Here is a 25,798-nt window from a genome sequence, read left to right on the forward strand (position 1 = left end):
GTGTCATCAGCAAACTTGCTGATAGTACACTCAATTCCCTCATCTAAATCGTTGATGAATATATTAAATAATACTGGTCCCAGTATTGACCCTTGAGGCACTCCACTAGTTACAGGCCTCCAACTAGACTCCGCTGTGGTCTTGAATGTTCCATGATGCAATGCAAACTTAAGTTATTACATGTTATTGTTAATCTTTGGTAAATACTAATCTGTAAGGACAGTATAGTAATGATGGAAAGGCAAATGGTAGTTTGAGAAAGACAGTATCTTGCCCTTCGTAATTAATTCAGCCATTTTAAATTGCGCTCTGCTCCTACTTCATACCACAGCCAAAATTAAACCTTAGTTAGCCAAAGTTTTACAACAAGAGGGTTGTGCTGGAAACCATTCTAATTTTAATGCTAAGTGAAATGCAAAGCCAAAGCTATAATTAAAAATGTGGAAAATACAGTATCTGGAGGAATTCTCATTCTTTAAAAAATACATCGCAAGACATGATACAGACCTATTAAATACTCTAATCTCAGCTGTAAAGTCCTACCCTGGTGTAACTTAACTGATTTTCATTGGAGTCATTCAGTAAAATATTGTCCACAACACTAAAGGTGAATCCAGACACACTGTTCCTTGTGTGTCAGTCGGGGAAACACCTGTTCTGGAACCATTCAGTAAGCTTCATGCTCCTCAAGGAGTATCTTTGCTTCTTAAACTTGCCAAGAGCTTATATTCAGGTTTTCTCTTCCTACAGGGTCTCTTCTGCTGGTATGATTCCAAGAGAAGCCCTATAGGAGTTCTTTCAGGCTCTTCTCTTTACTCCTCAAAAGATGCATGACAGTGAGTAAAACAGTGCTGCCAAGTCAAGAATTTTTTATTCCTCATTGATTTCTCATGGCTTTTCGGAGAAATTCTTTCTGGCTTCCTCTATGAAGCTTGACTTGAGTGGAGCAATCACAGTAACCTTCCACTAGGAAAAGCAGAACACCTAGAAGCAGGCACAGTTCCCTACAGTCCTTAAAGATCATTGTGCTAGAACATGTAATCTGTCATACTATGATCGATGAGACACCCTGCTCTGCAGAACACCTACCTCCCTATTGAGTTCGCCATAACAAAGCATGGACGTAGACCAGAAATATAAAATCTCCTAAAGCTTAGGACTCAAAGTATTTTTTATGATGGCTGTTGTATTTGCATACATCCAAGAGTGTAATTTTGTTACAGCTATGCCGGGAAATGGTACTTGTACCTAGATAAATTGTTATATAGATAGACACATTTAGGAAGTTTTGTTAAACAAGAACAATTACAGAAATAAATCAGCATGATAAGACTAGACTAAAAGAAAAACCACTGTGAGTTTAGCTATAGATTTACTGGGGAAGATGAATAAGGGATTTAACTGTACCTGGTTTTCCCCATCTCATGTCCTCGTGTCCTGCTCCCATGCCATCGTACAGATAATGCATAGAAACCCAGCCTCTGTGTGAAACCACAGCTTTATCCTAGTGCCTCCAAAGCTACAGAGAAGTCATTGCTGCACCAGTCAAGAATGTTTGCCATCTATTCTCTCCCTCATACTATTGCCTATCCTCTTGTGGACACTACTGGCAGCATCACCCTATCCCCTGACCGATGCAGTCACGTAGCCCAGATGTATCACAGGGGGACAGCACAAGTCAGCTGAAGGGATGAGGAAGGGCCTCCACTTTCTCAGATAAAGGCACCAGTGACCTCAGTCACTGCAATATTCAGCTGAAACTAGCACAACTGAGTACATACATTCCTGAAAAAAATGTATCTATCTTTTTGGGTTTTTTTTTTGTTTGTTTGTTTGTTTGTGTTTTTTTTTTGGCTACACGACATCAAATGTTGCAACAATTTTGAATGCTTTGAAATGACACACATGCTGTGCAGTTTAAACCAATTTACTGTGCCAGGCTTCAACTTAGGTAGAGTAAACCCAAAGAAACCAACCTGTTATACTGTGACAGTTTGCAAACATGAAGATTGGTCTTCAGTCAGGAGCTGCTTGAGTCTATTCACTGAGAGGAGAAAATAATATTTAGCATCAACTTTTATTTCGGTTCATTAAAGCCAAACAAGCACTTTCTAATTACATCTCTTTTCTACTGAGTTGGTAAAGCAAATATTACAGTCATTGCCCTTATATACCTCCAACATCTTTTTATAAACATTCCATTCAATCTAACTGCATGACTTAATGTTGTACTTCAAATAATTTCTCCAATCATATAAGCAATGAAAAGACCTAAAGTGAAATCTGGTAATTACCTGTGGATGAAAATAGGAATTTAATTAGGAATGTACTTCAAAAAGAATCTACTGTACAGCAGAATAGTAAAAGAGGTCACAATATTGGTATGTAAGACAAAATATTATGATGAAATTTAGACCAAGCAAAAACCACCATGTGTGTTTTATTTGAGTCAGGATTGCTGAGTGTCAGCTTTGTTCACGAATACACACAGCGGCATGAGGGCTTTTACATGTTCTAAATGTCACATCTGTTCAATACAGCATTCTGTATTCAGTGCTGCTCTTCATATTGCAAAGGTGGCCAAAAGTAATAGTCAGACTGAGTGCCCTATTGTGAGCATCACTGAGCCTGTGCATAGAAGCCATGATCCCTGCCGTGGAGAGCTTAGGTTCTGGCTTGAGAAAGGACATAACTTTTGGAAAAAAACAAGAGAGTATTAAGGAGGAAAGATAACGTGACCAAGATCATGTACCTGGAAAAGATATGAACAATTTCTCAATAGGCTTAGTGTTCTCTTCATTTTATAAGGAAGGTAAATAAATAAAGTCAGTTCTTCCCAAGACTCATTCAATTAGACGCTACTTTTTTTGATCTTCCTAGAATAGTTATGCTTAGTTATGCCTAGAGAAAGAAATGCTTGGCAGCCAAGAAACACTCACTAGCTCAGATCATCAGTTTAGGCAAACTGGTGTATCTCTACTGTTGTATGTAAGCTGACTTGTTTCAGGGTGGGAAATATATCTATTTTCATAGAACCACAGAATGGTTTGGCTTGGAAGGGGCCTTCAAAGATTATCCAGGGCAGGGACACTTTCCACTAGACCAGGTTGTTCAAAGCCCAGTCCAGCCTGGCCTTGAACACTTATAGTGATGAAGCATCCACAGCTTCTCTGGGCAACCTGTGCCAGTGTCTCACCACCTGCCTTGTAAAAAAATGAATCCTTATGTCCTACCTAAATGTCCCCTCTCTTTCAGTTTAAAATTATTGCCCTTGTCTTGTCACTAAAGGCCCTGGTAAAAAAGTCTGTCTCCATCTTTCTTTTAAGCCCCTTTTAAGTATTGAAAGGTCACAGTAAATTGTCCCCATCTGAGCAATGCCAATTCTCTCAGCCTTTCCACCTAGCAGAAGTGTTCCAGCCCTCTGATCATTTCTTTGGCACTCCTCTGGACTTGCTCCAAAAGGTCCACATCTTTCATGTGCTGGCGGCCCCAGGGCTGGATGCAGGTCTCCAGGTGGTATCTCACGAGAGCAGGTTAGAGGGGAGGATCACCTCCTTCGACCTGCTGGTCATGCCTCTTTTGATGCAGCCCAGGGTACGGTTGGTTTCTGGGCTGCAAGCGCACATTGCTGGGACATGTTCAGTTTTTCATCTACCACTGTCCCCAAGTCCTTCTCTGCAGATTTACTCTAAACCCATCATCCCCCTGTCTTTAGCAATACTGAGGATTGCCCCAACCCTTGCAACTGACCCTGCTAAGTTCATTAAGTTCATAGGGGTCTACTCCTCAAACCTGTGAAGGTTCCTCTGGATGGCATCCCTTCCCTCAAGCAAATCAACTGCAACATTAAGCTTGCTGTCAGATGAAAACTTTATGAGGATGAACTCAGTGCCACCATCTGTGTCATTAATTAAGATATCTAGCAGTACTTGTCCCAGTATGGACCCTTGAGGAACCCCTTGTTACTGACCTCCGTTTGGTCATTGAACTGTTGACTGCAGATCTTGGGATTTTGCCCTTAGTGAAGCCATGCTGGTTGTCTCTAATTGCCTCTCTGTCATCCATATGCCTTGCCATAGCTTCCAGAAGAATGCACCACATCTGTTTACATAATCCACACTGAAAAACTGTTTCAGGGTTCACAGATGAAACTTCTATGCATAACTATCTCATAAGTAAAAATGAGCCAATGTGTCTTAATAATATCAAATATTTGCTTGCCAATACCAAGCTAGGAACCAAGACTGAGTTGCAAATATGAGGGTATTTTAGAAATTTTTACTCTCTGATCAGACATTTATGTTTTTACAACAGCTGATACAGTAGAAGACTGTTGGAAACATCTAAGAGGGATTAAGGGCTGATAGGTGCCCAAATTCCACTGTTTTTCTGTGGGAACTTGGCTTGAAAGGTACCTTAGAAGTCTGAGCCTGCATTTCTGTAAGAAGGCCTTTTGTCAGGTTTCTGTGTCCTGCTAAAGTAGATGTCACTGTGGAGAAGTTGGGCTATCCATCTCTTTTTATACTTCCCTTATTTCTTTTTGAATTCAAACTGTATTTAGTGTCCTCAATACTCACCTCTAAAACATTTCCTGTAATGCAAAGGTGTGAGTTTGCTGTTTAGTCTGTACGTGTTCTTCAGTGAAAACAAAGTAGCAACTAAAATCCTAGTCAGAGGGATTTTGGCGTTCCTGTACCAGTTCTTTATCACCTTCATCATTGTTCTACCTTTTACATATTCACATTTGCATTATGAATGGCATTAGTGATTGCTATTTTAATTGAGCCTTTGTATGCTCCTTATCAGCATAACACAGAAGTCTTTTCTAATGTCAGTTATGAGAATTCACCTTGGGATGTGAAGTGGGCTCGTCTGGTATTTTTCCAGCAGACACTGAAGTTCTACAAATAAAATTACCCATCCCTGTGAAAGCCATGCAAATTCAGGTATGGTTATGAAGACGAAGATGCTATACACTAGATGGAAAAGAGCTATCAGATCCAGGTATATAGGAGATTTAAGAATTGTATCTACTTGTAAAGCAAGCGATTTAGGTATGAAGAATGAGATACAATTGTTGTAGTTTTAAACTCAGCTGGCAACTAAGTATCATGCAGCTGATTGCTCACATCCACGTGCTGTCAACACTGTTCCCATGCTGACTGCAAAAAAACAGCACTGTACCAGCTACTAGGAAGAAAATTAACTCTATCCCAGTGGAAACCAGGAAACATGAATCTAGAACTCCATGAAATGCTCTCTTATTGCTATTTTTACAAAGTTAGTTTTGTATTAGAGATAGCATTGCCGCACTAGCAATCTTTGATAAGATGCATACTAAAATCATATTCCAAAATTTCTGCCAACATGTTCTGCTCTTACCTTAACCCTGGAGAGTGTTCCACTTTGTGAAAGATTTACAAGGACTTCTTTCCCACTGAAGAGGAAAGGAAAATGATAGATTTGAAATGTTATCCATTCCTCTCCCTTCACACATAGTGCTCTTAATCAGAACAGTCTGGTGAGTGCCTCCATTAAATACTAATTGTTTTCTCAAGTCTTCCTCAGCTTCTACTTACTAGCTGAGGGGATTTTTGCTTTTGTGCAAAATGCACAGAATGGAAGACTCGTTTTGGAGCCCTGCCACAGTGAAGACATACCTGTGTACGGAACACAAATATTTGCTTTTTCTGATTTTACTTAGGTCTTTCAAGTTTATCATGATAATCCCTTCACAGTATTAAAAAACTTCAATAAAATTCGGAATTCGGTAGTTGTGTCTGAGATGGTAGGCAGTTCTTGAGCACACACTCTGCTTATGAGGACAGTTCAGGACTGAACTCCATAAACAGTAAAGTACCGTTTACACATGCACTGTACAAATCTAATATGAATTTTATTAATCACCTTTGCTAAATTAAAGGAACTAATACTTATCACGGGCATTAGTGCACAGATAGTGGGCTCTTTACTTTGAGTGTCTTGGTTTTCTATTCATTTTTACGTGTAATTTACATACCATTGCAACGAATACTTCAAAACAGCAGTTGAGGAAGCTTTCATTGCAGCTGCTGATGTGTAAGAAAAGAAGTAACTTCGGTGGATTTCCAAATTCTCTGATTGCATCTGCAGTAGCTGCCTGTTTATCTATTTCTTACAACCTTTTTAGAAATCTCACTTGTTATAGAAACTTTTGGGAGGCCAACAAAAAGCAAACAGAAAAGTTACAAAACAATATTCAGAGACAAAACACTATAAATTGAAGAAGGGATAGGCTTTTTAATTTTCACTAATTTTTTTTTAAACCTAGGTTCACATAGGAAACCATGTAACTGCATTCTGTGAAACCATTCATATTCAGATTTATCCACAATCAACCCTCCAAACTTAAAGCTATTAAAATCTCATTGCAAAAGCCTGACTTGACAAAAACCCTGCTGACATCAGAAGGCTTTTGTCTTGAGGTCTCATGAAAGAAAGGAACAACAGCTATCTCAGGTCCTGTAGCTGTTTTTCTTGATATGCTGTCAGATGCTGCAGAGAAAGACAAGTGTGCCAAATTTCCTTCATTGGGCATAGATATGCACAATACAGTAACTCTACCCAGATTATATAAAACTAAGAAACTACAAACTAATTTGTAATGCAGATAGACCACCCACCCCCCCACCCCCACCCCCCCAAAAAAAATATTAGAAAGTGGACAGATGGCATATTGGTTGATAATTTTTAACTGAGGACATTACCAACTAATCAAATTCTAACAATTCTCTTTCTTCAACAAAATAGCAAGTCCATTGAAGCAACGAAAATCTACATGTTCCTTTATAAATCTGGAGCACAAAAAAAGACTGAAAGTTTACGTTTGCACTTGGCTGGGATTGTAGAAAGCTGCCTGATTAGAGACTTTAAAATCAGACCTATAAATGGTAGTCAAATTTAACTAGAAGAATTTAACTTTTGTGACAGTAAAGTCATACAGTCTACTTAAAAAACTTCTGTCACAAAAAGTCTATAACCCTGGTCTCTAATTAAGTCGGTTTGTTAAAAGAAGTCTTTACAGACCTGAATCGAAAATAGTCAGTGATCTTAGTTCCTAGTGAAGTTCACATGCTGTAAACATTATTTTAACATCTTAATTCCAGCCATTAAGGGGAATTCACTGTAATTGGGAACCTTTCAATCCAATGCACTGACAAGTGAGTTTCTAAATAAAAATACCCGGACCTGTGTTTCAGAAAAATCCAGTGTTCTACTGTTCAACAAAGTTACTCAGTTTTGAATATTTGAATGAAAAAAATGGCAAGTTATAGTAACTATAATTAAAACCTGCAAAACAAGACAAATAATCTGGATGAAACTAAATGTTCACATAAACAGAAAAATCAGAGTGAGTTCTCTGTCTACTCACCCATAACTCAAATGAGTAAAATAAATTTTCACAGATACAGAAAGCTGAAACCAAGCACTACTCTTCAAGCTTTTTCTCATAGTGACACCTCAACAATCAACTCTTCAATCACAAATATCTTTCTTAGGACATGTACTCAGACATGCCAAATTCAAATAGTTTTGGTTCTGTTTGGGGCTTTTTGTTGTTTTGTTTTTTTTTTTTTTGAGGAACAGGTTAATCTTTTTTTCCATGAGGACTCCAAATGCTACATATTCCATGGAAGACATATTTCCTTTGAATGAGGGCTGCAACAACCTACTAATTAAAATATAAAATACTTCCTAACCTTAGATTTTGAGAAATTACTGTGATTACTTACTGATACCTGGTGAGGGAAAATATAATTTCTCAGTTGATATAGACTGACTGTATTTCTGTAGGTGGCAGAAATCAAAGTCTCCAGTGCAACTAGTACCCCAGCATACCAGTCACGCCAGCCAAAAGAGAAAGAGGTAGTCTAAGAAAGAGGTAGGTTAAGTAAATTAGCGGTGATCTAGTGTCAGAACTGGGCTTTACTGTATTAACCACATGAGAAAGCTTAATACCAGAGTACTTGACAGTTTTTAGGGTATTTTTAAAGCAATCACAGTACCTGACATTGCTTACAAGTCTTTTAAGGTATTGCAAAGATTTTCACCTCTGTACTCTGGTCACAGACACAAAGTGGGCTTTTTGACAGTCTGGGCAGATACAAGGTATTAAAGCTATGTATAATTAGGTAACCTGTGAAGAGAGGACAGTAGTTCAATGGACATAGGCACCTAATGATAAGAGAAGGACATGACTCTCTAGGGATGCTGATAGTGCTATTCATGCTTTATGAAACCTAAATTAATTAACAAATTAAACTCGTGCTATGGAAAAAAGGCAAACAGTGTGAATGACTGATAAATGGGCAGGAGTAGACTTCTCCAGTTTCACGAAAAATAGTTACTTAATCAGAAAAAAAAAAAAGAAAAAGAAATGGCCAGAATCCCACTGTGTGGAAACATTGTCTAATGTCACACATTGGGCAACAACCTGCTGTTTGTAACACTAGTAAGATTTATAGGAAGATTAGAAAGACAGAAACCTTGTTCCTTCAGTGTTGCATTTTCCCTATCTTCAACCTTTCCATTTTACTCAGTCTTAGTCACTGATTGTTCCAGTCAAACCTTTAAGTGGAGAATAATATTTTAAGCCACAAGAAGAAAAACCAAACGGAAAAGAAGCCTGCTAATATGGTGAATAAGAGAACCCAAACCCAACCACCTCTGTACCAAACTGCCCAGACTAGGACTAACTGGAATGTAAGGCACAAACCGCTTGGGAAAGATTCCAGTTACTGGTCCTGCCTGGGGGCTCAGTCCAGCAGATAGTCCCCACCATCCTGGTGACAGCTAACAGCGATAACAAGCACCCACTTTGCTACTGGGGCTATTGCCAAGTAAGAAGACTTTGTTCTCTTTGATGCATCCCTGGCCTGTGCTCCCCAGTGTTCTCCAGGCTGGGAATTTTTACAGTGAACTGCTGATTCCCCAGCGATTTTTAACCCTCCAGGTTGTTAGGGAGACTGCAGGGAAGGGAGCAGCTCTTAAGGAAGTCCATTAGGCTGCACACTTGCCTGCAGCACAGGTCTCCCCAGACCAGAAGCAGAGTAAGGAAGCCCGGCTCGATGAGCAGTCACTGACAGTCACTGGTCACAGCCTCCGACCCGCTAGCACTTGAAGTAATATTCAATTACAATAAACTGCAATATAACAAAAATGCCAGGAAAATGTACCAAGCTCATTAAAATGCAGTGGCACCTATCTGCTCAGCCAGTAGCCTGCAAACTGCCAGCCTGACCTGGGGAAGCAGGCAGCAGCAGGAAAGTGCCTTGCATCTACCTCGGGAGTTTAAAAACTTCTTCTGGCCTTGATGGATGGCCTTTGATAAGAATAGCTTGAGAAATACCCTCACCACCAAACTTCTGGTGAAGGAGAACTTTTGTGTACTCTCCTTCATTCCTTTGCAAGGATTCATAAGCAAACAGCCCTTGGAAAAATACACCCAAAATGAGTTCTGGCTGAAATCCATGGACTTTAATTCGTTTGTCTTGCTGGGTGATTGGACTTATCAAAACACAGGGCTAATGAACTCTTGTAAAAGCAGGAAGGGAGGAAGAGGCTTTCGGGCCACAGCGTGCTCCTCTTCTCCATCATGGTTTTGGGGAGACGCTGCCCCAGTCAGGTTTATTTGTTCTGGTGACTGGGCTAAGCCTCTCCCATGTGAAATTTCACTTTTCAATGAAATCTTACTCCGGGAGCACCACCTCCAGCATAATTATCGTGTGACTCATACACAGAAAACCCAAAAGTCAATAGTCAAGAGTTTATTTGATGGAGATTTTCTCCTAATTAAGAGGTCATTAAGGCGATCCGACTGTTACTCAGCGCTGAGACCAAGGTCCCCAGCAGCTGCTCCAGCCCGGGAGACAGTTGCTGGCCAGCACATTTTCCAGAAATATGTTTCCTCTCTCGCTAGCGGCCCCTTCCCCCTCCCCGCCACCCCGTTTCTAGTCTCTCCAGCGCTGATGAGCTAATAGCATTTTTCCTTTGCATATTTTGGCGCTGCTCCACCGCATACTCTGGCGGACTACGTGTGTCTGAGCGCGCCCGCCCGCCGCAGGCTCGGCGCGGATAGGGGCGCGGGGGGGCAGCAGGGACGGATGGATGGATGGATGGATGGATGGATGGATGGATGGATGGATGGATGGATAGAAGGAGGGAGGCGGGGAGGATGGGCGGCGGGAGGATGGGGAGCCCCAGCCGCCGTTGCCGCGCCATCCCGCGCCGCCCCGTCCCCCCTGTTCCCCCGCGCGGGGTGGGTGGGGGGCGGCCGTGGGGGAACTGTCAGGGCCGCACGTTTCCAGCCGCATTACGTGAATAAATGGCGGGGGCGCAGCCAGCGGGGCTTGTGTAACTTTGAGAGCGTGCCAGCGAGTTTTAAAGCCCCTGGTTTCTCCTCCTCCTCCTCCTCCTCCTTCCCTCTCTCCAGACACCAGCGCGGGCCGGAGGACGATGAGAGGCTGATTGTTTGCTCCGGCTCCCTATTCGCATCCCCTCGCCTATAAATACCGGCGAGAAGAAAAGCCGTTCCCGCCGCCTTCCTCGGGCCGTGTTTCCTTCCTAACGGCCTGACCTGCCCGATGGCACCGCCCGGGTGCTGCCGCGCTTGAGACCCCTTCTGGCTGCCTAACCGTTCCAGAGGCGCAGTACGTTCCCCCCGGCTTCCCCACACTCCCCGCCTCTCCTCCCTCCGCCCAGTCCCGACCAGGAAGGCGCCCCTTTCTCTCTGCTCGCCACCCCGATTTCGCCCGTTTCTCCCATCCGCCGGTACCCAGGAAAGAGGAGAAGATGCATTTCGCGCCGCCAGGGCTCTTGCTCGCCCAGCTCCATGCTTGCATCTACTGGAGCTGCCTGTGGCCCGCCGGTTGCCAGCAGCCGCCGCCGCGCCGGGACCCCCCGCCGCCCCCCGCCGCCTGGAGGCAGCGGATTCAGTGGGAGAACAATGGGCAGGTGTACAGCCTGCTCAGCCTCGGCTCCCAGTACCAGCCCCCCCGGCGCAGGCAGGCGGCCGAGGCTGTGGGCAGCCCCATCCTGCTGCTGCGGAACAACGGCACGCTGCCGCGGAGAGCCGCCGCTCGAGCAGCCGCGGAGACCCAGCCCGCCGCCGGCAGCCGAGGCAGCTCCGGCTCCCGGCGCTGGTTCCAAGCGGGCTACCAGTCTCCCTCCGGGGGCCGCGCCTCCCCCGTGCCGCTGAGCCAGAGCTCCGCTATCCCCGCGGCCACGGGGGTGGCCGGGAGCGGATCGTCTGGGGCGTCGAGACCCGGCACCTCCACCAGCCCCGGCGGCGGCACCGGGACCGACGGCAGCCGGAGCAGCACTGGGGCCGGCGACCTGCCTCCCCTCAGCAGCTTCAGATCCGGGCGGGAAGATGTCATGGTAGGAGACGACCCCTACAACCCTTACAAGTACACGGACGATAACCCCTACTACAACTACTACGACACCTACGAGCGGCCCCGGCAGGGCAGCAGGTACCGACCCGGCTATGGCACCGGCTACTTCCAGTATGGTAAGAGCCTGCCTTTACTTTCCCGTCCCGTCCTGTCCCGTGCCCCCCGCCGGCCCCGGCCCCGCTGTGCTAGCCCGGAGCGTCCCGCAGGGACACGGTGCGGGATCTGCGGTTCTGCCAACCCCTCGCTCCGGGCAAAACCCGACCCAGCAAGGGATTTGGAGGGCTCCCGGACTGCCCGATCCCGGGAGGCAGCGGTCGCCGGGGCTGGGAGGGGAGGGCGACGTGCGGGTGGGAAGGTGGGGAACCCACCGCAGGGGCCTTGTGCGTCGTGCTTGTGGTGCGGGCTTTGAGAAAAGCCGAAGGACCTGAGCAAGAGGGAGAGCGGCCTTAATGGGTGGCAGGGTCTTTAGCAAAGCGACAGCTTCTAACAATTGGGGTGGAAGCCAAGAATTTGCAGACGTGTCCTGGGTTGATCTTGCTGTTATGTGGTTGGTTTGATGAACTGCAGGTCTCCCTGACTTAGTCCCGGATCCCTATTACATCCAGGCGTCCACATATGTCCAGAGGATGTCCATGTATAACTTGAGATGTGCTGCCGAGGAGAACTGCCTGGCAAGGTAGGCATAGCTCCAGCTTTTGCCTGCTGACGGTGGGTTCTTGTGCTCCTGCACCCACCGCAAGAGTGCCTAAGGACTTGGTTGAGAGTGGAGACAAGAGAGGCTGGAGGGCCCAGGAAACGTACCCCAGTTTGTAACTTTCTTACGAGCCTGTGGCAGATGGTGGGATGTGCACATAAGAGCCGTACCAGAGAGACACACACCACAGAAGAACCTACATTTTATGAAAAGTTACATTGCACATTTCTGTTATCAAGCTCATTTGAACATACCTGAATTTTGCAAAATGGAGGCACCTAAAAACATCCATTTGAATCTGGTGATTTTCATTCCATTTCTCTAATCCAATGGGCTCATATTCTACTCCATTAAAAATAGGGAAAAAAAAAAAAGAAAGAAAAAAGAAAAAACAAACTATTCTTACCAGCACAAGTTAAATTATAAAATGCTAATTGTTTCTGGGCCTGTGCCTTGTGATGACTCTTAAGACTAAAATCTCCCTGAAAAAAATGTTTCAAAGTGTTTTAATGGGTTGGAATAATGGCTTTTCTATTATGTTGGGTCCTGTCCAGTTGGCAAAGTGGGATTTTTTTCTGTTTTGATGGGAAAGAGATCAACATAGCTGTTTTTAAAATTTTAACTTGTTTGATACCTTATCATGCAAAACAGATTTACTTATTTACCAGCACCATTAATTGATGCCAGGCTGTTTCCAGGGTCATGCTCTTTCTTCACTTGATGGAAAAAGAAAACATGGCATAAGAAGCAGTATTTTTTATGCTAATCTTACAGTGAATATTAATTGACATGTTCTTGCCCGCTACCAATTGATTAAAATATTCCAGTATTTAAAATACTGTAGATAAAGGCTATGTGAAATAGGGAAATAAAGCCTAAGGCATATGCATATTTTTTCCAATAGAAACAAACATCTGTTGTGTGATCTTACACACAGAGTTCCTTTGGTTAACAGCCATTAATAAAATTGTGGGTTTGGTGCATCAGTACCATCAGCAACTTTACATCTAAGTGGTGGCCTGCCTCAAAGACAGTCTGCTTCAAAGGTACAGTCAGTGGTCAAACTTCCATTTACATTATTAGAAGAAGATCTGAATCTTATTCAGGTCTTGGTCTGGCACCAGACACTTCTGAGTATGCCATGTGGCATTCTTGTGTGTCTTCAACGTATGAGCTTTACGGAGGCTGAAAAGATCAGTTACTTCCGAGACCACATAAGGCATTTTCTTAATGTGTTTCTTGCATATACTTACATCTCTTTTTTGCATTATTACAGCTCAGCTTATCGAGCAGATGTTAGAGACTATGACAATCGGGTGCTCTTGAGATTCCCCCAAAGAGTGAAGAATCAAGGCACGTCAGATTTTCTGCCCAGCAGACCCCGTTACTCATGGGAGTGGCACAGCTGTCACCAGTGAGTGAAGTGCTCAGTATGGTACCTTCTAATTATCTTTTTCACTAGCAAATTGCCACTCTAAAGGTGACATTTTCTAAAGCTGCAGTGAAGCAGGGGGAAGCCAGGGGGAAGCTATGTAGCCACCTGAAACCAAAATGGATAAGAAGCTTACTCATAAGTATAAAACTCTCACAAGTATAAATTCATTATAATTACAAGGCTCAAATCAGTTTTGACAGTGGCACCGGCACCTTCTCTTCTGATTGTAGTCCAGTTACATATAAGTGGAACCAGCAAATAGAAGTTCTAATCATGGTAAAATAACTGTGCAAACCCTAAAATGTACCTTTACTACATGTTCCCTATAATATATCATTGTAAACATTGAACCATACTTCTTGACTTAAATTTAATGGGTTACTTCTTGACAATGAATGGTCTGGTCAATGTGAAAAAGAAGGTACTGAGATGACTGATCCCATTATCAGTATCCTTCTCATATGATACTTTCAATAGCAGTACTGCCCTAGAAATAGCAGAATTGCTGGAAACATGGCAAGGCAAATGTAGTAGAACATTTCCAGCATTTTAGGAGCAGGTTACACTGAAGACTTGCACCTTTTCAGAAAATTCACATGCAACAGTTTGCAGGTTTGCCCAATTTTCGCTATTTTTAGCAAGACCAATAGAACGCTTACCTTACTCCCACTTTACTTCAAATACAATTCTGCTGTTATGGGTATTATTCTAGTTAAAAAATAATATGTAATGTGGTCTTGATCTAAAGGCCCCTAGAGGCAATGAAATATTTCTTTCTAGCTTCAGAGGCTTTAAGCTTTGGATGAAAAATCAGGATCATTACAACAAATTCTTTTTTTTTAAAAAAAGACAAATATTGCTAGTTTATAAATATTGTGAGGATAAAAAAGCTACAACTAAATCAATCCAAACAAAAAAGCTTTCATAAATACTTTCGTTAAACCCCACCCCTGAAAAAGAAACCACCACCGAAAAAACCCTTTAACCCTGGTGCTTACAAAATTGATAGATGAATGAGATGGATAGAGAGTAACTGAAATCTTCCATTTGTTAAAAAGCAGGTTTACTCTGCCATGATCACTATCTAGATGCAAAGTGTCTCCAGTGCTGATTCAGTTCTTGGACAGAAAATACACTGCCCATAAAAAAAAAAAAAAAAAAAAAAAAAATGCATTTCTTGTGATCAATTCCATGAGAGTGAAACAAGCTCATTTGGAAACGAACTGTAACTGCCATTTAGTTTGGCTAGCCATCAGGCTTCAGTGTTAGTCATCATCATCTGAGGACCACTTTTAGTATTCCTGACATGCATGCTTCATTTTAACAATACATTTGAATTCTGTTTAATTGTATCTTTCTTGTATAACTCTTCAGCTGAAGGCATTTGTAAATAACAGTAGCCAGATGTTGCACAGACATCTGTGCAGGTAGATGGTACAAGTTTAGTTTTCCTTGTGTTTGAAAAAGTGAAATTCAGAGAATAATAGCTGTTCCAAGTTCATAGTAGGAACCAGAAATCTGTGTGACAACAAGAAAAATGCATCACTGTGCCCAGATCCAAAATACATATACTTTTGAAACAAGAGACTACGTTAAGAATAATCTACAAAAATTGATGCCAGATGAGATCTGCATTGCCAGTACACAGAAGGTGATTTCTTTATGCAGATTTGTTTTTGCTAATGTTATGAATGTATCATATTGATTGAGGGCCATGGGAATGTGAAAATGGATTGTTGAGTTTTTACTATCAAGTAGAAACTTCCCTGGAATTTACAGAATGTAAGGTAAGCATTCCTAGTGAAACTCTGGCTAAGGGCAGCTATAAGATGTACAGTTCAAATATGAACTACTTAATATTTGTTATTGGAAAAAAGCTGAAACAGGAAATTTTGGAAAAACGATGATGCTATAGAGTCTTTCCCTTAACAAATTAAAATCTATTATTTATTTATATATTTATTTTATAGTCATTGAAAATTGGAGTAAAGGAAATAAAACTTACCCAGATGTCTGGTAATAGGAAATATCCTACCACACAAGTTCTGTGCAATAAATAAAATTTCACCATGTCTAACAGAAGGTAGATCAAATAGGAATCTGTAAAATGTCATTGACAAGATCTGATCCATCTTTAATAAAGTATCTATGGTTTAACAGACATTATCACAGCATGGATGAATTCAGCCACTATGACTTGCTGGATGCAAGCTCACACAGAAAAGTTGCTGAAGGACACAAAGCAAGTTTCTGTCTTGAAGATACCTCCTGTGATTATGGGTATTATAGACGGTATGCATGTACAGCACATACACAGGTAAGAGTTGGTTTGGAGACAACCAAGTTTATTTTCCCTCTCTAATTTATCTTTGGATATTTTTTTTCTACCAATCACCTCCTGGCCTAAATTATCTGATGCCCTAACTAGCTCTGAAATTCTCCATCACAGCAACTTTAAGACTTTTAACAATTTGCCCAAGTGCTGCTATGTGGATGTCCCATTAAAATGCAGGGTCACTTACTAGCCTAGCATCACTGGTAAGTGAATGGTATTAAAACACATCACAAGTTCTTGTGGTTATAGGTGAAGTGAGCTAAAGGAAACCTGAGATAGAGTCAGTGAAGAAGTCTTTTCCAGTGTGCTTGGCTGGTGGCAGAATTCATATGTAGTATTTTCCCCCTTGCAGAGCATGAGGCTGCAAGTTGCTGAATGCCCTTAATACCTGTAGCTTCTGGCTGGCAGTCCAATACAGAAAACTTACATCATAGCTTTATGCATGTATAGAGGGTTGTTGAAGAGAATGGCAGCCATGTGACAATTACGATGGGTTGTATACAAAGTAAACCAAGGTGTTAGAGCTCATTAAGGGAACAGATAAAAAATCTAAATGTACCATTATGATATGATACAAATCCATGATAGACTCCTACCTTAAATACTGCATGGAGTCCAGTCACCACTTCTCGAAACTGCTACAGAAAAGCTTAAAAACCCAAACCAAACAACCCTAGGAGAATGAGGATGATTAGCAGTGTAGTATAGCTACCACAGTAAGAGATTTCATAGACCAATTCCATTTGGAAAACCAGAAAAAAATACCAAATCTTGAGTGGTCCTGTATAGAAAGAGGAAATTGTTGATATTCACTGTTTCTCACAGCACAGGAGTCTAAGGATATCCAAAAGAACTGCCAGACAACAGCATTAAAACAGAGAGGAGAGCTCTTTTGACATACAAATAAAGAATTAAATGCCTTGCCATAGGATGTTGCAGAGAACAAAAATATCTACATGTGTTAAAAAAAATCAAATAAAGTAATGGAGGCTCTTAAATACAAAAATCTAATGGTACCCCATATCTTAAATACCGTTAAATGCCTGGTAAAAGGAATTTTGCTGGGTAAAGGACATTATACATCCCATTTCTTATGTTCTTTTCTCCTCAGCCATCTGCTGCTGATCACTGTCAGGGACAGGACACTGAGCTTGATGGATCTGTGGTTTAACTCAATGTGGCCACACTTACACATAAACTTGTATCCCTTATCCTGCAGTTTTTAATCTAGGAGGTAGTTATTTTATCACAGAGAAATGACAGCTATGTTTCAGTGACTGACATGTCCACATTTGAATTTTAAATACAATGAATGATCTGTAATACATTAAGGCTTTGAAGAGGTTTTATAAATATCTTTCCTCTTTCTGGAGACTATGACATCTAACTAAGCAACATACATATTTTACAGCTGGAGTGTTTGTGTCACTAGAATCTATGGCTGTGTCAGCGTTTCCACTGGAAGCCCATATTTCAGGGGTTTGTAATTGTACCGTAAAACTTTCCTCCAGCTTCAGACTTGGCACATACATGTGAGAGTTTGAGCTGATCACCAGCTGGGTCAAGAGGGAATTCCTGCAGAACTTGTTTTTTTTGCACTGTGTGTTGCCAGAACACTTCAGCTTTGCACAGAGCAATCTGTATCAGCCACAGTTAAAAGACACCAGATTTAAACCACCGATATATTCCTATATGAGATTCTTACTGATGTTCCTAATAGCAACCATTAAAATGCAGAAAAGATTCATCTGGAAGAAAGGCTTTCAGTTCTCTCAGATTCTTGTGTCACTGTCTGCCTGAAGAGATGTTTTTTTTTTCTGTGCAAAACTCAATGTAAAAGTGGCCATACACTCTACTATTCAAAGATGCCACTTTGGCAGAGTACATCCATAGCAAAATGTTGCATCATTTCTAAGGGTAGAGGCAGGATCAAACATGGTGATCAAGCTGGTACTCCAGGATCTCAAAAGCTATTTACTTCTGATTTACAGACATTTAAGTCCAGCCTTTGTTCAGTTTTAATTTTATTCTTATCTTTCATAAAGAACAGTAACAGCACCCACAATATTTACATAAAAGGAATACTGTGACAAGTGACAATATAGATAAAATACAGTTATCTCACAGATGAACAACTATGAATAGTATAGGCGTTTCTTATGGAGGAGTAATATAGTGCTGTCCATAAAGTGATATGTTAGACTTTCATGTTCTAGTTTAGATATTCAAGTAAAATGCCAAGAAAAAATAAGCCTAATTTCCTAAGATAATTTTCCTACTGAAATGTGGTGGTTAAGTGAACTTCAATCTGAGTGCCCCTAATGGCTAGAATTTACTATTCCTAACGATTTTTTTACATCCATCTTAACTTCGTATTTTTAGGGACTGAGCCCTGGCTGCTATGACACTTACAATGCTGATATAGATTGCCAGTGGATTGATATTACAGATGTAAAACCTGGAAATTACATTCTGAAGGTAAGGGTATTTGGCAGTGGGGAGGTTTTGATATTTTTGTGTTTTTTTTGTTTTTTTTTTTTAAAGAAGCAAATGATATGCTTATGCCAATCTGAATATAAGTTATCAGCTCAAACCTGTTAGACAACACTGTGCTTTCTTCCCTTAAGGTCAGCGTAAATCCCAGCTATTTGGTACCTGAATCCGATTACTCCAACAATATTGTACGCTGCGATATACGCTACACAGGCCACCATGCATATGCCTCTGGCTGCACAATTTCACCGTAAGTACATTCCTTTGTTTTTGCAGCTGTTTTATATTCATAGTACTAAAGTTGACAAACAGATATATAAAGCTTAGGCATTTACTTTAGATGGAAAAAAATAACTTCCACCATTAATTCTAGTGATACTAGTTTCTTCAGTAAGTTGTTTCTTGGGTTTCAGTATCTAGTGTGTTAATTCAGGATTCAGATGGTGCTTTTCAAAGGTCTTTTTTGGCAGGATGATGGGAACAGTTGCTTTGCTCTTGACAACTGCAGACCTTTCAAATCCTGACCTCTGGTAATTAAATTATTTCTGGAGGGCTAGCACTGCTTTTGAAAGATCTAGTCTAGAAAAGCAATCATAAGGGAGAATTTTGCTCTTGCCATCATGCCATCAGGACATATAACTCTTTCAAAACTGCTGCTGTCTGGGCTGCTAGGTAACTACCTCTGGTCCACGCTGCCTCAGTATTTGCACTAAAACCTTTCTGTGCTCATTCAGTACCCATTTATACCACCCACACAGAACTCTGGAGCAGTTAGAGAGCTCTTAAGACATTCTGCAAAGTCCGATGAGTGTAAGTTACTTTGCTGCTGCTGCTTTTGACACTGCAGCCATCCTCTTTGAAGCAGTTCCTCCAGACACATCTCATTTACAGCTTAGTTCTTCAAAAGTTGAAACAATGCCACAATTATGCCCTCTATTTTCCCTCCAAAAGGTGAATTCATTTCATTAATGTTCTCATAGCAGATCTGCTGTAGCTTAGTATCTGTGAAGCCCACACACACACAAAGCAATCAGTCTTTTGTAACAGGATAACACATGAGTTGCTCATACAAAATATTTATCAAGTGGTTTCATTTGGATTGCATAAGGAGTATTAACATTGTATGGAGATTCATGGGAGATAAATTCCAGAGCAGAAAATGAAAAGTAAGAAGTAAATGATCATTATAGTCTGCTATAACAGCATCAGTGAAACAAACATATCAAATTAATGTGACTATTGCTTAATTAGCCTCATTAGGAAGCCAGTAGTTAAATGAAGCTAAAATGAGAAACATTTTTTCATGCCAGTGTGGAGATCTGTATTTATAATCACATTTTGGTCACAAATGAAACAAGTTAAATGGCTTCAGCAAGATCCTCTTTGTTCTTGCCATGTGGTTGTCAGACTTGTAGGAAACAAAGCTAAAAAACCAGGTATCCTGCAAGTCATGAGCAATCATATTTGATGAACCTGTGGCAGGAGCTTTTAAAGCATTTGTCTGTAAGAGGACTAACTGGTACTTCTAGGAACACAGGAACACCATTTCTACTCACATTCACATGGAAGGGAAATTTTTGCTTCATGTCTCTAACCTTTAGTCTCCCCATCATACCCCTGTAAATGTTATCATGTCAGGGTGAGGAAGCACAATTTCTGCTACTGTTTGTTGATCTGCACCTTCAAGCTGGAAAAAGGTATTTAGCAGGAACTCCTGTGTGTTCATCTGCCTCACATTCTTTCTTTTCTCCCAACAGATACTGAGAAAGACGCAAAAAAATGGATGAGACGATGACAAATGTTTTGAACTGAAGTATCGTTATATAAACTTAAATAGGATGCAAACACTATACAAGCAAAACTACAGAACATACACACATACACCCACACACCTTATGTGATTTTGAAGCACTTCAGCTGCTTCTCAACCAAAGCTGCAACTGGATTTTATGCATTTTAATTGGCATTACTTTTATTACTATTGAAATGTGTGGAACTGGTGATTCATGCACAGATACTTTATATTTTGAAAATCTAACTCATTCATAAAAACATGAGCATTCCTTAACTCCTGAAAATTTGGAGTTTACATGATAATAGACTGCAGTGGGAACATTATTGATGAATGAGTTGAACATTTTAAAACATAGTGAAAATTTATGTAAAATGAATTAAATGCAATAGAAAGTACTAATGTCACCTATCTAAGAAAATACCAGAATGAAAAAAAAAAAAAGCTTAGGAGTAATGCTACAGTACCATTAAAATGAATTTGCTAGGACATGATTTGAATGAGAAAAGTCTGTTCGGTTTTCAAGGAATATTAACATATAGCAAAGAAATACATATAAATATATATATATCAGTTATACCCCTGCAAGAAAAGTTATGTTTACATTTTTAATACATTAGAAGTGTTTCTCTAAGTAAAAAACAGATGGGGTTTTGAAAGAAATCTTTCATCTGTGGAAATAAATTAAAGAACTTACTTAGCCACCTTTCTATGTTCGAGATTTTTCAAGGTGGGGCTTTTAAAAGAATTCTGCAAACTTAATGTGGATACAAATAAGTACCTGTCAAGACAAGGGCTCTTGGAGATGAAGAGTCCCTGATATAGTTATCTGTGAAAAACATCCAACTTGAACAGGTTAACCATCAAAATAATATAAGCAACTAACTCAGGTGGCACCACCAACAGAAGTAGGTCAGAATATCTAAGTTTTTGTTGTGAAAAAGCCTACTACCTGCTTCCCCCTTAAGTACTGTATTTGACTTTAAAAATGTCAGTATTCAAACACAGGTTGAAACTATACTATATATAGAGGGAGAATAAAAGTCAATGTATTTAACATCCTACTTTAGGCTGTTCAGGAACCAAATAAACATTGTAGGGGGAAAAATTTCCAGCCCAAATTAAAAGTTTTTGCTGAACTGCTTAACTGGTGCTGGGCACACCACTCATCCTCCCATCCCCAAATTATTTTGCTTTTGCAGTGCACCCTGCTGTAAGCTACAGTAGCTGTGATTTTGTTTTTAAACTGTGAAATTTAAACATATCACAAGGGGATCTGGTGGGTTGTTTTTTTTTTTTTTCAGAAGACTTCTGGTCATGTAAAAGGAAGGATCTACTTTTGAAACAAAGGGACCTAGAAATACTGATTGGCATTGGTTAAGTGTAATCAGCAGTTCAAAACACCTAATGAAATATGGAAATCTAATTACGTTTTAAAAAAACCCTGAAAAATGTGTGTGCTATTTGGCATGGTGAAAAAATAAAGTCTGAGAGTATGGAGAGGTTTTATTGTCACTGTTGAGAATAGCTGAGGCAGTATTTGTAAGTATTATACACAATAGAACCCTATGGATTTGATAGTTTTATGAACTATTGCAATACTTTTAAGATCAACTTGTTCTTTATTACATATTTAAGCTTATTTCATGATTATAAAGTATTTTCACCTTTATCATAATAACTTGGTTAAAAATTTGCACAACTAGTATGCATACTTAAAAATAATCTAAGAAACAGCAACCCAGTGATCACTACCCAGCACTGGGAGTGGGTGCAGAATTAATGTAATTTATACCTGCAAGTCTCTTTTTGCATGCGGAGAGATCCATTTCCACCAGTATGGGCAACAAAGAGAAGCAAGATTTGGAAACGGATTTATCAGAAAGCCATTTATTACAATATGTCTGCAAAAATAAGAGTCTGTTTAAAGTCTAGGCTTCTGAAATCTCAGCCCAGATTTTTTAAGATTAAAGGGGTTAAGGGATGCAAATGCATTCACCTTTCTAAAGACTTGGGTCAAAATTGGGGTGAAAGTTTTGACAGCAGCTTGGGCAATGGACACAAAAGCTACTGTAATGGAAGCTAGGCTGTGGGCACCAGCTACTTCCTGGTAAAAGGTTGTTTGCTGGTACCTCATTGTGCCTGATAATGTGCTGAATGTGGGATAAGACCGCATTAACTGGACACAGAGCAGCCAGAGAAATTGAGTTTATCCCTTGACTCAGGAGGCAGTAACCTGCTCACATGTCTATACCCAAACTACTTGCAGAACTCCACTTGAATTCAGCAAGGAGCCAGAGGACCTTGAGCATCGGTGCAGGCGGAGGAGATTGTAATAGTGGACTTGGTCCTTTCAGTGGGAATGGCCTGGTTCAGAAAGGTGTTGAACGCCATGACTTTGAATACTGGGGATATTGGAGCTACAAAAATGTAGCTTTTTTTTTTTTTTTTTCCATAGCAAAATATTGTATTTCTATTGAAATGTGTGTTAAGCAACATGACATAAGTGATGTACAATAGCATAAAAATTGACCAAGATATCATGAACAGTCTATTCAGAAAAAGGAGGGATTTTAGGATTAAAAAAAATGAAGGAATGTGATTTTAACTTCCCCTTTTAACTACAGTAAATCACAATGCTGTACAAGAGTTTATTATATAACATGTAGAAAGCAGTTCTAAACTGGGGAGTGCCAACCAGTATTTTCAGTGTGTTGATTCTGCAGTTTTGACCTAGCTACCTAATTTACTTTTTTTTCATACTGGAATATATTTGTGGGATTATGTTTTGTGCAGTTTTGTTGAAAAACATTTATAAATGCTGTTTTGATAAAAAAACCTTATTTTATGAAGCAAATTATATTTTGAATCCTTTTTACCAGACAGTGGGCTTATTCCAATCATCTTCGAGAGGCTTTTTGCCTTTCATCTCAGTGGGAGTAAAATCAGATTTAAATTTTTGTGAGAATTCTAGTATAAATTTTCTGTCTTGCAGTCTCAACTTTAATTTTTAAAGCCAAATAATAAAAATGTGTGTGAAACAATTACCTCCCACGTTTCAGATCTTTAGATAAAAATTGCACATAAGGAACTTATTGTATGTCAGGATCATTAAAGGAGGGGCTTGTTACATATTTTTTTTTAATCCTGAAATACATTTGATATATGCATATTTTTAGACAAAGTGTAACAAAATGACAGATTGGTCGCCAATGGAACCAACATATTGTGTAGATGTTTTTGTGTTAGTAAAAGTCTACTCATTTTCTCTCTGCTCCAAAGTTTGCTATGCAGTGTCGAATGACTGCAAACACCAAAGGTACCTTCCTACAGTCACTTGTGCATTGTTTGCAGTGCACTCATTCAAAACCAGCAGGGTGAATTTCATAAAGGAGACATTGAAAGGTAGTTTATCCTGTGTCTCATGCTCATGCCAATAAGGCATTTTAATTTTCTCCAAATCCTAAGAGGTGCTGAAAGATTTTAACTTGAATTAAAACCAAAGAGTATGCTATTGGGAGGTTTTTATTATACAACTAAGTGCTACAGATACAGTGAAATGCCACTTGTTTTTTCAACTTCTTGGGAGGTTTTCCATTACTTCCTTCACTTTTCTTCCAAGAGTCTTAATTTCAGTAACTTTGCATCTTTATTTGAAGAGCTTTAATTTATAATATTCAGGCACTAGCTTTGTATTCTTCATTGCACTTTCATATTCTTGTGTTACATGCCCGTATTATGGTTGCAAGTTTATGTGAAAATGACTTGAATAAATTGTTTCAAGCGTTCTACTTGTTGTATTATATTTAATGCATAGGCCAGATCCATCTCTCAATGAGAAACCTTTGACTTAAAGTTGTTATAACTATAGAAAATGAAGAAGATTCTATCATGCTGACATGGTCTCAGAAAAATTGTCAGAACTTAGAAACAAGAAAGAAAAAGTTGCAAGATATGATGGATTACATCTCACACTACACAAAAGCTTAACATGTGAAGGCATAACAGCACAATGTATGGTTTGTCTGGATAGAAGATTTCTTTACCATATAGGCTTGTCTCTGCAGGAACAGGCACTTGGAAATCACTTTCAGAATTTCTGCTCCAAACCCTTTCTATCATGGAAATAACAGTTGATCAGTCTGTAGTAGAAAGTCATGAACTCTAAAAAATTGACTAACATGCATAACACTCAATTACTCCAAAACCATTTTATTCTTTGTTATTGGCTATTACAGTATAAACCAACATCTTTGATGCCTCTTCAATCTGTATGCTAAACTGATGAAATAGGCTGAATTGTGAAGCATCTCTTGTCCCTGCACTGAGGGATTAATACAGAAGATGATCATGTTTAAAACTCTGGAATCTTCAGTCTAGTAAGAGGTTGTTAAACACTCAAATACCAACTAATGGCACTCTTGGCTTTGAGTAAATAGAGACAAAAATGGATGGAATATCTTTTAAAATTCATAGAGTGTCAAATTATTTTAGACACAATGTTGTGATGATGTTCCTATAATTTAGCTAACGAAATTATTTCTATACTACTACATCTTGGAGCTAAGAGCTTCAAACTGAAAATTCCTGTAAATGCTATCCCTAGAGTGCAGAACTCAGTGTGGATCAGAAGCCATGCAAATACAAAAACACAGTAAAAATTAATACAGTTACTGAAGAAAGTATATTCAAATTTATTGAAAATAAAGCATCTCCTAGTTTTCAAGTATCTTCTACCTGCTATTCTACTATCTCATTTTCACATTAGATCACCTGCCTGGTATCATAACATCACCAGTCAACAATTACAAAGCAGCCAAGCACTTTCAATTAAGAAAGTAATGCTGTATCTGAATTTTCAATCAAGCCCTATTTCTCCTGATCTAATCAGTCAATAAAAACTGAAAGAAATATTTATGACTGTTGAGGTATCTTTAAACTGGTGTTATCAATAGTGCACCTTTCTCTAAAAAAAAACCAAAAACAAAATAAACCAAGGAACAGTGGGGCTGATGCACCCTCAGCAAGTTTGCCAATGACACCAAGCTGTGTGGTTCAGTTGATATGCTGGAGGGAAGGAATGCCATCCAGAGGGACCTTGACATGCTTGTGAGGTGGGCTGATGCCAACCTCATGAAGTTTAACCATGACAAGTGCAAGGTCCTACACCTGGGTCGGAGCAATCCCAGGCACAGCCACAGGTTGGGCAGAGAAGAGATTCAGAGCAGCCCTGCGGAGAAGGACTTGGGGGTGTTGGTTGATGAGAAAATGAACATGAGCTGGCTTCAGTGTGCGCTCGCAGCCCAGAAAGCCAACCATATCCTGGGCTGCATCAAAAGGAGTGTGGCCAGCAGGACAAAGGAGGTGATCCTGCCCCTCTACTCTGCTCTTGTGAGACCTCACCTGGAGTATTGTGTGCAGTTCTGGTGTCCTCAACATAAAAAGGATATGGAACTGTTGGAACAAGTCCAGAGGAGGGCCATGAGGATGATCAGGGGACTGGAGCACCTCCTGTAGGAAGACAGGCTGAGAAAGTTGGGGCTGTTCAGCCTGGAGAAGAGAAGGCTGCGTGGAGACCTCATAGCAGCCTTCCAGTATCTGAAGGGGACCTATA

At 40.4% G+C, this 25,798-nt stretch overlaps 1 protein-coding gene across 2 annotated transcripts; it reads left to right on the forward strand.

Annotated features, from left to right (window-relative positions):
• The first annotated feature begins 10,442 nt into the window (after positions 1-10,442).
• Positions 10,443-23,975, forward strand: LOX (lysyl oxidase). Of its 2 annotated transcripts, XM_062604467.1 has the most exons (7): positions 10,443-11,551; positions 12,003-12,111; positions 13,406-13,543; positions 15,725-15,881; positions 18,282-18,377; positions 18,527-18,642; positions 20,150-23,975. In XM_062604467.1, the coding sequence occupies exons 1-7, from the start codon at positions 10,831-10,833 to the stop codon at positions 20,154-20,156; spliced, it is 1,344 nt and encodes a 447-aa protein (XP_062460451.1). In that variant the 5' UTR covers positions 10,443-10,830; the 3' UTR covers positions 20,157-23,975. The 2 variants fall into 2 exon arrangements, with proteins under 2 accessions (XP_062460451.1, XP_062460452.1); XM_062604468.1 differs by lacking the exon at positions 20,150-23,975 and having other exon boundaries at positions 18,527-18,646.
• The last annotated feature ends 1,823 nt before the right edge of the window (positions 23,976-25,798 follow it).

Source organism: Pezoporus occidentalis, unplaced genomic scaffold, assembly GCF_034315485.1.
Source record: "Pezoporus occidentalis ecotype Australia unplaced genomic scaffold, CSIRO_AGI_Poc_V1 ctg86, whole genome shotgun sequence".
NCBI lineage: Eukaryota > Metazoa > Chordata > Aves > Psittaciformes > Psittacidae > Pezoporus > Pezoporus occidentalis.

Bases quoted from the DNA above. Each gene is read 5' to 3' on its own strand.
- LOX (XM_062604467.1), top strand. From the start codon at position 10,831: ATGCATTTCGCGCCGCCAGGGCTCTTGCTCGCCCAGCTCCATGCTTGC. The intron at 12,112-13,405 runs GTAGGCATAGCT...GCATTATTACAG, and splicing joins GAGGAGAACTGCCTGGCAAG to CTCAGCTTATCGAGCAGATG. The intron at 15,882-18,281 runs GTAAGAGTTGGT...TCGTATTTTTAG, and splicing joins CATGTACAGCACATACACAG to GGACTGAGCCCTGGCTGCTA.